Source organism: Mastigoproctus giganteus, chromosome 9 (assembly GCF_048544385.1).
Source record: "Mastigoproctus giganteus isolate SK-2022 chromosome 9, ASM4854438v1, whole genome shotgun sequence".
Lineage (NCBI taxonomy): Eukaryota > Metazoa > Arthropoda > Arachnida > Uropygi > Thelyphonidae > Mastigoproctus > Mastigoproctus giganteus.
Genome location: NC_143583.1, coordinates 221,595,045 through 221,610,891, shown reverse-complemented (window position 1 = coordinate 221,610,891; position 15,847 = coordinate 221,595,045). Strand labels below are relative to the sequence as shown.

Here is a 15,847-nt window from a genome sequence, read left to right as displayed (position 1 = left end):
ACGAGTCACATCCAGTTCCCTAACGTGGAGCAGTTGTTGTTTTGTGGTCCAGCGCATTTGACAGAATTTTGCTATGAGCTTGTCAATGTGGGGGTTGAAGCTCAGTTTATAGTCGAAGACGACTCCCAAGTCTGTATGCATCTTGACCACTGGGAAGGGAATGCCGTCTAGAGAGGCTTGGATTTCAGTGGGTTGGCGCTTCAGAGAAAAGACAATTTGTGCTGATTTGGCAGGGTTAATGAAGAGGCCAAATTGACGGAGATAGGATCCTAAGTTACGTAACTTTTCACAGATCTTTTTATTGATATTTGAGAGATGTTCGCCGGGGTTAATCTGAGTAAATATCTTAATATCATCGGCATAGCAGAGTATGTCTTCTCTCTGTTGCACAAACGGAAGAATGACTGCGGTGAATAATGCTCCGGTATTATGTAATAAGTATGTAATTGCTTAATATTAATCTAATTTCTAATCTAGATTAACTTATCCTATTAACCATATATGATAAACTAGATTTTTTTTTTCCCTTAGGCTATAATATTTGACAAGAATTATTGAAAAGACAAACCTTATAAGGGTATAAAATACCAAATAATCCTATGCTTCAGGAAGCCCATTAGGTTCCTACTGCTTGTCCTAAATGTCTGAAGATTGATCCCTCTCAGGAACTAACCCTCAGCCTTATTTAGGCATAATTTCTACAATTCCCCCTCCTCTAATCCTAGAACTATGGAGACATGGGTACACACAAAGGATAACTGCTCAATACAGAAGAGAGAAAGCATATAACACAATGATTATTTTTCCAATACTAATTCAAGGAAATCAAGCATTAATAATATGCACTTCTGGGGGAGACTTACTTTTCCTTGCCCAAAATGAAACCAGCGTTCCATGCATCAGTCGACAATAGCCATCTATCAAATCAGCCATACTTTCAGCAACGCTTATGGAAGGACAAGAAATGCTCAACATCTAAAAAGCAATAAACTTCTATAATAGAAATAATAAAAATAAAAGAAATAATAATAGAAATTCAAGAATTTCTAAATAACATTTCAAGAATTACACTTTGTGTAATTATGTAAATCTGCTCAATGATCAACCTTTTTTATTGTTGTTGTTATAGGAATTTCTGGCACAAAAACTACTTTGGCCATATTGTGCCTACCAAAGGTAGTGAAGTTGTATGTGATGACTACTCTGGGAGCAGTTAAAATTTATTATACATTTGAATTTGTTTTAGGTACAAAAAGAATTCAGAGAGATTTGCATTGTTACCCATGATGTGGCTGAGTGATAACGGTTCTTGTAAATTTCACAAGGAGCCGAAAACACATTGTCGGACATTGTTAAACAAGCTACATTTAATGAGTACTTGCTTTATTGTCAGTGGTTGCAAACAGTGTGTACACTGTGGAGAATCATTTCGAGTGAACAGAAACAGATGAGTGAGATGAGTATGGCCTATTCGGCTTCTGGCTAGAATTATGTCTTCTTTTCTATTTTTATGGAAGCTAGAATTCCATAATTATGGTTCAGGTTTCAGCTGAAACAGCTTGTTCTGTGTTTGATTTCTCCACATAAGTGCCCACTGTTCCATACATTTTCTCTGGATATTGCATTTACAATCGATATACAGGACACGAGCATTTGTTCAGGTTATGCTGGAGGAATGTTTTACAGCATCATCTGTGCTTTCATTTCCTTTAATACCGCTGTGCCCTGGGATCCAAGAGAAGACAACAGTTTGCGGATGTTTGTGAAGATGTATCAGCACGTCTTATGAGTTTTAACAAAGTATTGTGAGGTGTCGTGTTTTTGAGAGCTGAGAGAGAGCACTTTTGGAATCCGTATATATGCTTTTATTGATTGACAGGAGTGAAATATATTCCAAGGCAAGCTTAATGGCATGAAGCTCAGCAGTATAACTGCTGCATTCTGCAGGAAGTGTAAGCGAAATAGTTCTATTAGGGAACACAGCAGCCTCACCCACTTTATTACCAGACTTAGAACTATCGGTGTAGACCCTAGAAAAGAGGGAATAATTCTGTGTACGGACAAGATGTAGCTGATGGATGTTGATATCTGATATAGCACCTTCTCCTCACTGCTCAAAGTAATCATCACAAGAAGGCATGAAGGTAATCCACAGAGGATCCGTATCTCTTAAGTATCTGAGAACATTATGAAGTTGAATATTTCAGCATTCTGTTAGATTCTGGAATCTGATACCAGTAGGCCGAATTGTTCTTGGTTTGTTTGCATAGTGGATTATGTACTGAGGATCATTCAGTAGTGGCCAAATAGGATGTGTGGGGTGGCATTTAATTTTAGCAGAGTAGTTCATCAATAATATCTTTCTTCTGATATCCAGTGGAGGTTCGTGGGCCTCAACATACAGACTTTGAAGGGGGTTGTTCTGTATGCACCTAGGGAAATCGTAAGAGTAGTGAGTTGGATGGGAGCAAGACAGGCCAAGGTACTTACTCTCTTTAGCAGTCATAAACAGGTGTTCCATAATCCAGCCGGAATCTAATCAGGGACCTGTACAAGCGGAAAAAAGTGTAACAGTCTGCACCCCATGATGTACTGGAGATGACCCAGTACATTCATTTTCCTAATGCAAGTAGTACATAGGTGTCTGATATCTAATCCATCTTGGAAATTTAGCTTCTTATCGAAAATTAGCCCTAGGAGACGAATAGTGTTCATGATTGGGACAGGATGACTGTCCAAAAGTAGCTCAGGATCTGGATGGATTTTGCGCTTGTTCCAAAAGTGGACAGCTGTAGATTTTTGTTTGATAGCCTGTATCCATTTTGGGTCATCCACAGTTCAATATTATTTATTGATATTTGTAAGTGATTCTCAATATAATTCATATTCTGGGAATGACAGGATAAGGTAAAATCATCAGCGTAAAATCAACAATATCACAAAGAGAATTCCAAAATATTTTTGGAATTCTGTTTGTGATATTGTTGATTCGTATTGCAAATAAAGTGGCACTAAGTACAGAACCTTATGGGATTCCTTCTTCTTGTATGTATGTTTGTGACAGAGCCTGATGGTATAGGACTTGGAAAGACATGTGGTGAAGGAAGTTTTGAATAAAAGATGGTTAATGGCCTCTCATATCAATAGAAGGGAGAGCTTTTTCTATATCAAGACAAACCATGACCAGATGTTGATTTCTAATAAATGCATTTCTTACATTTGATTCAGTCTTTACCATAAGATCTAAAGATGATCTATTCTTCCGAAAGCTAAACTGATTACTGCTGATTATGTTTCTGGACTCAAGATACCATGTTAATCAGTGGGGCACCATTTTTTCCAAAGTTTTACTCAAGCATCTGGTTGGTCTACAACAGTGGTTTTCAACCGGGGTGCCATGGCACCTTAGAGTGCCACAACAACATTCCAGGGGTGCCATGTAATTTGGGTTTAAGTTACTTAAACTTTTTTTTTTTTTTACTTTATGTTTATTTCATTATAAAAAGGTGTACAATATCTTTTTAATTTTGTGGTGATCTATAATTGATGTTTACTGAGTACCTCTATATAAAGAACATAGATTATATACTGTATATAGACTACATATAAGTATAGTGCAAAAGCATCAATGATCATCATCATCAGCCATTTTCAATCCACTGCAGGATGAAGGCCTCTCCAGAAACTTTCCAGTTCCTTCTGTTTTGACCACTGGCCATCCATTTACTACCCACAAACTCATGAATTTCATCTATCCATCTCCGCCTTTGTCTTCAGGTTTTCTTCTAGCTTCTCTTGGATACCATTCTGTTATTTTCTTAGTCCATCTGTCATTATGTCTTCAAGCTATGTGTCCTGCCCAACACCATTTTAGTTCTTTAGTTTTGATAAGATTGTCCTTTACTTGAGTTTCTGCCTAATCCATGCGTTTCTCTTCTTATCTAACAGTCTGATTCCCAATATAATTTGTTCAATTCTTCGGTGTGTAGTTCTCAGCTTCTCTTCCATTCTTTTGGTGAGTGCCCAAGTTTCACTTCCATAAGTCATGTTGGGGAGTATACATTGGTTCATTATTTTACGTTTCAGACAAACTGGGATATTGCTCTTCAGTATGTGACTATATTTCCTGACCACAATGTCATCTGCAAATCGTAAATGGTTTAGGTACTCTCCGTTCACATTGACTCCTTTCTGCGACCAGTCTAATCTTCTGAAAGCTTCCTCAAGGGCAGCAGTAAACAGCTTCGGAGATATTGTGTCTCCTTGTCGAACTCCTTTCTCAATTTTAAATTTCTTACTCTCTTTGTCTAGTCTAATAAAGGAGGTAGCACTCTCATATATTTTCTACAAAATTATAATATATGGGGTATCAATGCCTTGTCTTTCCAGTGCCCGAAACATTGCCTTATGCTGTATGGAGTTAAATGCCTTTTCATAATCCACAAATGCCAGGCATAATAATGGTGTTTTATATTCATTTGCTTTCTCCATTAGCTGTGATATTACGTGAAGGTGATCCATAGTTGAGAATCCTGTCCTAAAGCCAGTTTGCTCTTTCGGTTGATTCTCATCAAGTATTCTTTCTAATCTGTTAGTAATGACCCTTGTGAACAACTTGTAGATGTGGGATAACAAGCTAATTGGTCTATAATTTCCAATTTCTCATTTATCTCCTTTCTTATGCAGCAAAACTATGATTGCATTATTCCACTGCTTAGGCGTCACACCTTTTCTAATGCACTTTGTGAAGAGCCTTGCCAGTTTTTGTGTTATGTCTCTTCCTCCCAATTTTAACAACTCTACAGTAACTTCATCTTCCCCCGGGGCTTTCTGATTCTTCATTTTCTTCAATGCATGTTCTACCTCATCAGGAAGAATATCGGGTATGTCGTATGTGTTGCTACTATGCAATCCACCTTCCCCACTGCTGCCATCATTCCCCTGCTCCTTGTATAATTCTCTATAGTAGTCTTCTGCTATTCGAATTATGCCTTCTCTGCTCTTTATAAGTACACAATCACTATTCTTCAGTTTCAGTATCATTTGTCTTTCTGTATTACTGCTCATGCCTGCTGATTTAAATCCTTTGTTTTCCCTTAATGCTTGTTCTACTTTTCTTGTGTTAAATCTTCTTATGTCCTCTCTAAGTCTCTTACTAATGGCTTTGCATAACTCAGTATACTCAATTTTCTCCCTTTCAGTGTTTTTCTTGCTTTTCATTTGTCGTCTTCGGTTCATCATGACAAGTGTTTCTTGACTAATTTTTTCTTCTTTGGATTTCTTTTTTCCTATAGGTTTTTTGGGCTTTATCACTTTCAGAAAGTTGTAATATTCCCCGTCGATATCTTGGTCCTGAGCAGTCTGCAGAAGCTCAAACTTGTTCTTAAGTTCCAGTACATACTGCTTTTTCTCCTCGTCTGTTATCTCAAAGACCTTTGTATTATTTACTCGAGTCAGTTTTTTCCTTTCCTTTCCTACATCTATATCAAGTGTACTTCTTACCATTCTGTGATCACTTCCAACATTTACCTTATTCAGGACCGTAACATCATTCACAATATATCTTCTGTTAGTGAGGATGAAGTCGATTTCATTAGTAGTAGATCCATTTGGACTCATCCATGTCCACTTTCTGTTCACCCTTCTCTTGAAAAAAGTGTTCATTACTGACAGTCCTTGAGATTCTGCAAATTCCACAAGTCTTTCGCCTCTTTCATTTCTTTCACCCATTCCAAAATTTCAATATAGTTCCCCTTTCTGCGCTGTTTTGTCTTTTTCCAACCTTAGCATTGAAGTCCCCCACAATAATAGTGTAGTGGGTTTTCTGCTCATCTAGAAGACTCAATTTCGGTGTACATTTCTTCAACCACATCATCATCATCATGGCTTGATGTTGGTGCATAAATCATTATAACCTTTAGCTTGTACCTCTTAGAAATCTTGAGTATTAGTCTTGACACCCTTGGTGATATACTTTTGAATTCCAAAATGTTGTTTTTAAAATCTTTATGGACCAGAAACCCAACTCCACCTTCACTCATTTCACTATTTCCATTGGTGTACAGCAGATTTCCACTTGATAAACTTATAAGTGATTCATTTCTTCTTCTTGTTTCAGCCAAACTAATGATATTCCAATTCACATTTTGTAATTCCTTTTCCAGCTCTAATATCCTGTCTTCACCGATGAGTGATCTTACGTTATAACAGGCCAGGTTCAGTTTCCGTGCATGGCAGCCTGGTCGTACCCATAGATTCTTAGTACCCTCTGCTTCCACTCTGATCCTCTCGCTGCCGTAAGAGGGAGAGTGAAAGCTGCTGGGGACTGAGGGCCATTTGTTTTGTCGTGCTGTCATATGCTGGAGAGTTTGGACTTTTCCTCTTCACGTTGACCAGGCGTCTTGAAGAGAACCACTCTACACATTCGTTGCCACCTAAGGGACGTAACAGGGCTTACCATCGAGAAGGTGTGCATTAGTGGATTTTAGGGAGGCAGGCCAACCAGACTTCTCCTAAATCTTCTGTAATAGAGAGATATTGGATCCATCAGTGTTTTAGGCTGTGTCTGATAACACACAGGATACCTGTTCCCCTCTAAGCCCCCATCATCAATAACATGGCCAAATCTGAATGAACAGAATATTAGCAAAGTGGCATCGTTTTAAGTTTACATCATACACCATCAGGCATCTCTCATATTGTGGAGTTATACTTCATAACTGTTTTTGCCATCATTGCATCACTCGGATACCTACCCACCCACCCACCGAAGAAGGGCCAAATAGCCCTGAAACGGTGCCGTCTGGGTGGTGGTATCCATCTGAGAATAAGTAACACTTCACCTGAGGAGAAGACTAATGTTACTTATTCTCTAATGTTACTTACCCACCCACCGAAGAAGGGCCAAATAGACCTGAAACGGTGCCGTCTGGGTGGTGGTATCCATCTGAGAATAAGTAACATTAGTCTTCTCCTCAGGTGAAGTGTTACTTATTCAAAGTAGTGCAATATCATGGCAACTCGTGAAGGTATTCACAATATGAGATATAACTTAAAACGATGCCGCTTTGCTAATATTCTGTTCATTCAGATTTGGCTATGTATTATTGATGCTTTCACACTATACTCATACATACTGTATATATATAATTTTTATTATGAAATGTTATTTTTATAATTGTATTATTGTAATAACTATCATATAACATATATATTTTTTAATATTTTATATATATATACAGAGAGCGAATCGGATCTAACAGGCAGAAAATTGAGTAGGGGTGCCGCAAGACAAAATAAATTACTTAGGAGTGCCATTATTAAAAAAAGATTGAAAACCACTGGTCTACATATTGGTCTACAGTTGTATGGAGTCGAGTGATCTTTTCCTTGTTTAGGGATAGCTATTACATAAAAACATTGCCAGGAACAGAGGAATGTGTGTTCAGAATAGACTCTACTCTAGAATTTTACAGGTGAGGACAGAGATTTTTCATGTAGATGTTTCAGCATTATATAGTAAATACCATCAGGACCAGGAGCACTGTTTCTAGAGGTATTTATGGATTCTTTCAGTTCAGATAGTATGAGTGGTTGATTATAGGGCAAAGGTTTTCTCTGAATAAAATATTTTTATTTTTGTAATACACACAAATTTCACATATTTTATCATTTCATTTTATTTAATATTGATTTTAAAATCAGTATTAAAGTAAATCGATGCAGAAATTACTACTTACATACATATATATAAATCGATGCAGAAATTACTACTTACATACATATATATTACAAAAGTAAGGCCGAATGTATTTATACAAATAATGATTCTTTTGAAATAATTTTCAGTGATTTTTATTAGAACGAAATTTTGGTAATTTGAAATGATTTGTCAATCCCCACCGTGAAGTTTGCTGTAATGGGATTTTTATAATTATGTGGGAGACTTGTAATGTTCTAGACACCATGTAAGTCTATGGTAAATCATTTTCTCAAATAATTGACAGAGACAGCTGGTTAAAGCAACAGGTCTGTAACTGGTTGGATTGGCAGGATCTTTTCCATGTTTTTGAAAAGCTAGAATGATAGCATGGTGCCACTATTCTGAAAAGAAATTTTCCAAATAAGTTTTATTCTTGAGTCAGGAGTGACTGAAGTGATGTTGCACTTAGCTGCTTCACCATTCATTTACTGGAAACTGCCTGGTACCAGAGCAGCTACTTCCAGATGCTAATAATGCTTGATGTTACTCAAGTATTGTGAACGGTTGATTAGACTGTTTATCTCCTCTAAGGAGATGTGGTTTTTATTTTTCTATTACTGTTTTATGATTCTAGATTTTTTTTTTTTTTTTTTTTTGTACAGTACTTGTTTGTTATTTGGTTTTTAGGAGCATTAGTAACTAAGGCCATATTACTCCGGTGATATGCGGTGGTCATTCCCCGACCTTTCCGCATCCTCCGTATTTGGTGGGCACGGGCTCAAACCCCAATCTAATCAAGAAGCGTATGATATGCACTGCTGCTCCTGCCCACCTGGCTACGGAGGTGCCAGTACAGTACTAAGTACCATACCTTGGTTGAAGATTGAGAAGATGAAAGAAGATACTTATTGACAATAGACTTGAATTTCTGTAGATAATAAATTTCAGGAAATATGTATCAAAGGAGGTTCTTCCAGAAAACGGAAGTTCAAGGAATATATATACAGGGTGATTCACTACCAGTACGACAAACTTGCAGGAGGAGTAGGGGGCACAAAGACGAATCGGAATCACATAGCATTGCAGGGTCCGAAATGCCTTCGTCATGTGGGAGGACGCATGAACAAAGAAGCAAAGAAAAAGAACAGAAACAGCAACTCGTTAGTGTAACAGAAATCATTTTAATGACAAAAAGCCATGCTACAGAAGGTGTTCGAAAGTTCAACCAGAAGCAGTCACACAGGCTTCACAGCGCCACCGCATGGAATCCCTAACGTTCTGGAGATTCCTGGCGTGTCTCGAATCTCCCTGGCAGCTACAGAGATGCGAGCGACGAGGTCTTCAACTGAATCAACGGGGGTCTCGTACACCAATGTCTTCATCTGACCCCGCAGAAGAAGTCCAGGCATGATAGGTCCGGCGATCTAGCAGGCCAATGAACCGGACCACCACGACCTATCCAATGCTGTCCAAATGTAACGTTTAGGTGTTGGCGGACGTCATTGGTGTAATGTGGGGGAGCCCCATCATGCTGGAACCAGATTGAGCGGCGCAACGACTGAGGAACATGTGCTTCTTCAATAAGTTCGGGCAGGATTTGCTGTAGAAAGATCAAGTATGCCCTACCATCCAGACGAGAGGGCAGAAGGTATGGTCCAATGAGGTGGTCTACAACAATGCCGGCCCAAACAGTGACAGAGAAACGGCATTGGGTTGCACGTGTTCGCGTAGCATGTGGGGGGTTTCCTCCAAAGTCCACAAATGTGCATTATGTTCATTGAAGGTTCCCTCTCTTGTGAAACTTGCCTCATCCATGAACAATTCGGACGCAGCAAATGCGCTGTCTGCTGCACTCTGTTGAAGAAACCAAGTAGAAAAAGTCCTCCGGAGTGGATAATCCGCAGGCTCCAATGATTGGACGCGTTGCAGATGGTATGAATTCATTTGGTTTGTTGACAGTATCCTCCATACAGTGGATTGGGAAATACCCAATCGTTGGCCTATCACTCGAGTACTCATACTCTGATTGCCTTCTGCAAGACGTAGGACATTCTCCTCATTGTCTGGCGTCCTCGTCGTTCGCTATCGATTCATGGTACCTCTCGTGAAACAACCAGTCTCATGTAACCTTCTGTGCACACGTGCGAAAATCGTATGATGAGGAGCACGCCTGTGCGGGAAACGTTCCTGGTACAAGCGCAGAGCGGCGCGCCCATTACAGTCCGCTGCTCCATACGCAAGGTGCATGTCGGCCAGTTCAACGTTTGAATACTCGTCCATCCTACTGCCTCAGGAACCGGTTCGCAAATGCTGACTTCCAGCGGGATCGCTGTTCATGCGACCTCCCATTCAACGTCCTCTACTGCATGACGAAGGCATTTCGGACCCTGCAATGCTATGTGATTCCGATTCATTGTTCTGCCCCCTACACCTCCTGCAAGTTTGTCACACTGGTAGTGAATCACCCAGTATATATGAGGAAGAGGAAAAGCTGATTCTGTGAGTTTGATGTCGGGCAGCAAGAGGATGCTGACTGGCTAGGAAGAGAAAGTGGGAATTATAGAAGCCAATTGAGAAGGAAGTACCTGGAAGTACCCATAGAAAAGCCCATGGAAGTACCTATAGAAAAGGCATGCAGTAGAAACAGAATGTCTATGAGCCAGGGAGTAGAGAGACTTTATTATACATGGGTCATTAATTAACCTAACTGTCCTCTTTTGAATGGAATCTAGAAGCCTGAGAGAGGTTTTGAGGGGGCACTGCCCATGATGTGGGAAACAACATTCGTGGTAGGCTGGATATGCAATCTGTACAGAGTGAACAGCTGTCTGGAAGAGAAATAATCCTCAGACCGAAGAGAACACCCAGTTTTTTAGATGCAGAGGGAAGCAATATTCGTAATTTATTTATGCCAAGAGAGATTAGAAGTCAGGGTAATCCCTAATAGAGATATTCGATCTTGAGTAGAAAGCCGTGTCATCGATGAAAAACAACCCCAAGGGCTCATATCTGGTGAGTATGGGCTTGGTACACCCAGGATCCTGAGCTGGATATCATCATTCTTCCCTTTCTTGGTGATTCCTTTCTACTTCTCTCTCTCTCTCTCTCTCTCTCTCTCTCTCTCTCTCAGGGTAATAGGGAAAATTTTTTTTTGGCTGGTGCAGCATAAGCCCCAGGCTTCCTTGCACCATATGGCTAATAATAATAATAATAATAATAAAAGCAGAAGACCCCCTTTTTGTGAGATATAAGGCAGGACTGAGCTGAAATTGGTAGTGGATATTCTAGAAATTGAAGCTGTTTGTGCAAAGCAAAGTTTCTCAAATTGGAAGGTGGAATACAATGTGCATCATTAGTAAAAATATGGAGAGGATTTCCAGTCAATAGAAGGTTATTAACAAATAGGAAGAAAAACTGAACCTTGGAATACACCTGCATTAATAAAGAAATTAAATGACACAAAAAACCATTTACCATCACCCGCAGTAACAGTCAGAGAAAAAACAGGAAACACAATTACCAAAAACAGTCAGCAAATCATAGTACAAAAGCTTATGTAGAAGACCTTTAAGCCAAACACAATCAAAAGCACATGTGGGTTATACCATCAAAGCTGCTTAAATTTCACCAAACTTTTCCATTGAATTTGTCTACAGATTGGTAACATAAGCCAGAATATCACCACTAGATTGACACTGATGGAATCCATACTGGCAATCATTGATCAGATGGAAGTTTTTCAGATAGCTTAAAATTATCATGAAAGGGCCTGGTGTACTGGGGTCGATGGTTTAGAAAAATATACAGTATAATCCAGTGAATGTATTTAATAACACAACAAGTGTTATTAAATACTGGCCATGCACCCAGTCATCTCAACAGCACTGCCCGCACCCTATTCTCCGGGGCTTAGAGCCATTGCAGCACTGATGCAATCAGAGGCAACGAGATTTCCCGCGTGAGGACAGACCTGACCAAATGTGGATATCCATCCCATGTGCTAGACAGATGCCTATTACAAGCACAAAAACTTGCATCACACCCAAGACCCCCGAACCAAGACAGTATACAATCCGCCTACATTCCCTACTATCCAGGCATGTCAAGTCAGATCTCAAAAATCTTAAAAAATTACAACATCAAATGCATACAGTTACCCTGCAGAAACCTACGTTCGCTTGTCTCCAGTGTGAAGATCCCTGTCACACCTCTCTTAAGCAGCAATATACCGCATCACCTGCAGAGACTGTGACAGCTGCTACTTTGGTGAGACATCAAGACGTCTTCAAGATCGCCTTACGGATAATGACAGAGCAGTCCGGCTTGCCGAAACTGACCGGTCCGCAGTCGCGGAGCATTTTTTGGCCACCAACCATAATCTCGATCCCAAATGTGACTTTGAAATAGTGGACCACTCGCGACACTTTAGCCACCATGCATGGCTAGAGCCACTTAATATATTGAACAATCCGAAGGCCATAAACCACTGCAAAGGGATGAGAGTGCACCCCATCCTGGAGACAACCATTTTACACCTCGACAAACACTGGAATAAAACAGCGCATGTCCGTACAACAACAATAGGAAAGCAGCTTGAATAACGTGACTTCACTCTCAGCTCACTGCACGCATAACTATAACAGTTGCATTCAAATTCAATCTATCAGTTGATAAAGAGACTCGTCACCCTCGAAAGCCTCTGTATATTTATTGTGTTATTAAATACATTCACAGGATTATACCGTATATTTTTCTAGATAGTTTAAGAGTTGGTGTTTAATAGATTTCTCAATTACTTTCGATCTATCCCATTGTAACCCTTTTTAGGAACTGGCTGTATGGGCAAATTTCCAAGCAAAAAGAAAAACAGATGTGGAATAAGAAAGAGAAAAAAAGGCAACAAAGAACAGGAGTAAGTACACGAGCACAGGTTTTGAGAATAAGTGCAAAAATACCATTAGGATCTGGTGCTTTCATGGCATCAAGACTTGAAATTGTCTGACATCCTTTTGACAGAAGACCACAGAAGGCAAAGAATCGAGTACTGGTAATAGTAGGAGGTAGTTTGACAAGAAAATCGATACACTAGTAAGAAGAAAATTAAGATGCGAGCAGGTCAGCTTTATGTTTGGCTGATGTCACAACAGAACCATCTGGTTTTGATAGATGGTGATGGGTAAAAGTGGCAACCAATAGCTTTGGCAAGAGATCACAATACTCAACTACCATTTGGACAAGGAGCAAGCTTTCTACTCTTAGACTGCTCAAAATCTATTTTAGACTAATTAATAAATGCTTTACAATTGTTGCAAGTTTTGGTGTAGGCAGAAAATGAAACTGGATATTTGCATACATGCCAATTGCAATATGGAACATTCTTATCTTGAACAGACTTAACACATTTATTGGAAAGCAATGGTTAAGATCAAGGATAAGATTTTAAGGTAGAGTGTGGAATAATGGATTGCATCCCTACAAGAATAATTTAACTGACACGATTTAAGCAAATGTGGACATAAGAAGATTTGAAATAGTAATCAGACCAAAGGAAAAGAAATCTTGCAGATTATCCAATTTTTCATTTTGCATTCTTGTAATGCCAAACAACACAAAGTGAAGATTGGCCACAAGAGAAAACCCCACTGTAGAAGTGAACATCACCAAATTGTGGTGCCTATAGCACTACTCATCTCAACAGTGTTCTCATAAACAAGTACACTTTTGTGTACTTGTTTATGAGAAAAATATCACTCATGTTAGCTGTGTGGCATAGTATTTAGGGTCAAGTGCCACCGGTAGCATCTGCGCTGTATGTACTCTGTGATGTAATGCAGAACAACTGCAAAAGCCAAAAAAAAGTGTAATGCCTGGTTACATAATGTGTTTTGTTCTGTAGTTGTATCTCTGGCTGCTTGGCTGCACGGCCCCAAGTGGGACCCTATGTTGCTTGCCACCATCACTTGAAGGTGCCTATTATACTCTGGCTGGTCTCTGCCAGGGTCACTCGAGCTTCCTCAAAGAGGCCAATTTGAGGGAAAAAAAAAAAGAGAGAGAAAGAAGAGGGGGGGGGAAGTGGGTTGCGGTAAGGGGGGAAATAGTGAAGGTAGGTCCAAATGAGGATAAAGCTTTGGGTTGGCTTGTTTGTTTGTTTATTTGGTTTTTAGGAGCATTAGCAACTAAGGCCATATTGCTTCGGGGATAGGCGATGATCATTCCCTGACCTTTCCGCATCCTCCGTATTTGGTGGTCAAGGGCTCGAACCCCGGTCTAATCAAGAAGCGTGTGCTACGCATTGCTGTCCTGCCCACCTGGCTACGGAGGCGCCGGGCTGGCTTGAAAGAGAAGTTAAGCCACCCAAAAGAAGGCGAAATAAGGGTAGGGGAAAGGGAATAAAAGTTGTGGGAAGAGATGTCCTCGTGAGATCACCAGAGGCCAAGGGAACTCTGGAGGCCTGCAGTGATACGAGAGCACCAACAATCCTGCACCAGATGGTGCCAGCTGAATCCTACCCCTGAGGGTTTGCAAGTTGATCCCGGACTCCGGAGGGTGATAGCAAACCCACCCTTATGGGTTCGCAATTTATCCTGCATAAAAGGAATCATACAGCAAAAAATTTGGACAACTGAGATGAGCAGTAGTTGAATCAACCAAAAACTGAGATTCTGTCAGAAAAAGTACATGGGGTTTGGCAGACTAAGTGGAAATGGACATCATTAGAACTGAGACCACATATATTTGTGAAATGAACTAGGAAATGTTTGGGAGGTTTAGATCTTTTCACAGATAAGTTCGACAATTCATGGTGTATTCAATAGTAAGAAAAAGTGGGGGATTGGGACATGCTTTATGAAGTAATAAAATTTTTGCATATGTGTACACATAGTAAGAATATACCCAGATCCTTGACATAATGTGATCTCGACAACCCCCCCCCCCCCCGCATACACACTACTCCGCCTCCCTCCAGTCACTATCAGAGTCAGAGTAGAGGTAGCAAGATTATACACTAGCTGATCCGGAAGCCTCCTAAAGAGTTACCAATAGGTTCATCCAGTGTACTAACTAATGGCCGGCCTGCGAACACCGTTTTAAAGCTGTACCCTCGAAATATAAGGTAGATTGGATCTCGCCATGATGTTCATCATAACCTCAAAAGTCATCAGTCACACTGCTTGATGGAAGAGATGGGGAAGGATTGACTGGAACTTAGCTGTGGAGACTAAACATGGGTTCCACTACTTCAAACCTCCAATAAGCAAAGTGGTGTTATTGCACTGGCTGATGACAGTCATCTACCACCTAGTATTGCCTGGTGACACAGAGGAGCAGCATTCCTCCATGTGGTGGGGGCACCACACCTCGACCCCTGCTTACGTTGGCTCACACCTGGGTGGTCATTGTGCATGGAGGTTATACCCAAGATTACTAACATTCCCACCAGGCCACATGGTGCGAGGAAGCCTACGGCTTATGCTGCATCAAGCCAAAAAAATAAAATAAAATAAAATAAATAACAATAAAAATAAAATAAAATAATAATAATAAGAAGAAAATAAGAAAATTATTAAAAAAAGAAAATATAAAACCTATGCATTTCTCTCCTCCCGTAGATAACTATCCAGCAGACCTCTGAATTTCTCCAAACTGTCAGCCTCTACCACCCATGTAGGTAACTTATAACTCACTGGTTAAAATAAATAACCCTGCAATCCAGTCTAAACATCTACCCACGTAACTTGAAATTATAGTTCTAGAATCGTTTATAACTGTGAAAACTTCGTCCTTATTCATTTTGCTTATGCCTCTCAGAGCCTTAAAAATCTCAATCAAGTCTCCTCTAAAGTGCGTAGTTTCCAAACTCTACAACCCACATATTCAAAGTCTTTCTTCATATGGACGTCCTTTTGCCGATCTCACCAGGCGAGTTACCCATCTTTCGACCCTTTCAAGAAGCATAGCATCTTTCTTTCTTTAGATGCGGTCTCCATACTTGAAAACAGTATTCCAAGTGTGGTCGAACAATAACTTATATAATGAGATTATGACATCCTTATCTATACAGGTGACCCCCGCTTAACGCTGATAGTTCGTTCCAGGAAAACAGAGCGCTAAGTGAATCCGCGCTAAGCGAGCGCCATATTCCCA

At 40.0% G+C, this 15,847-nt stretch overlaps 1 protein-coding gene across 1 annotated transcript in view; it reads right to left on the bottom strand.

Annotated features, from left to right (window-relative positions):
• LOC150081130 (focal adhesion kinase 1-like) overlaps positions 1-15,847 on the bottom strand; it is a 1,307,299-nt gene that overhangs the window by 923,504 nt on the left and 367,948 nt on the right. Inside the window, exon 10 of the mRNA XM_090380936.1 lies at positions 864-975. Within this exon, the coding sequence (XP_090237062.1) occupies positions 864-975 (112 nt within the window). The remainder of the gene's footprint in view (positions 1-863; positions 976-15,847) is intronic.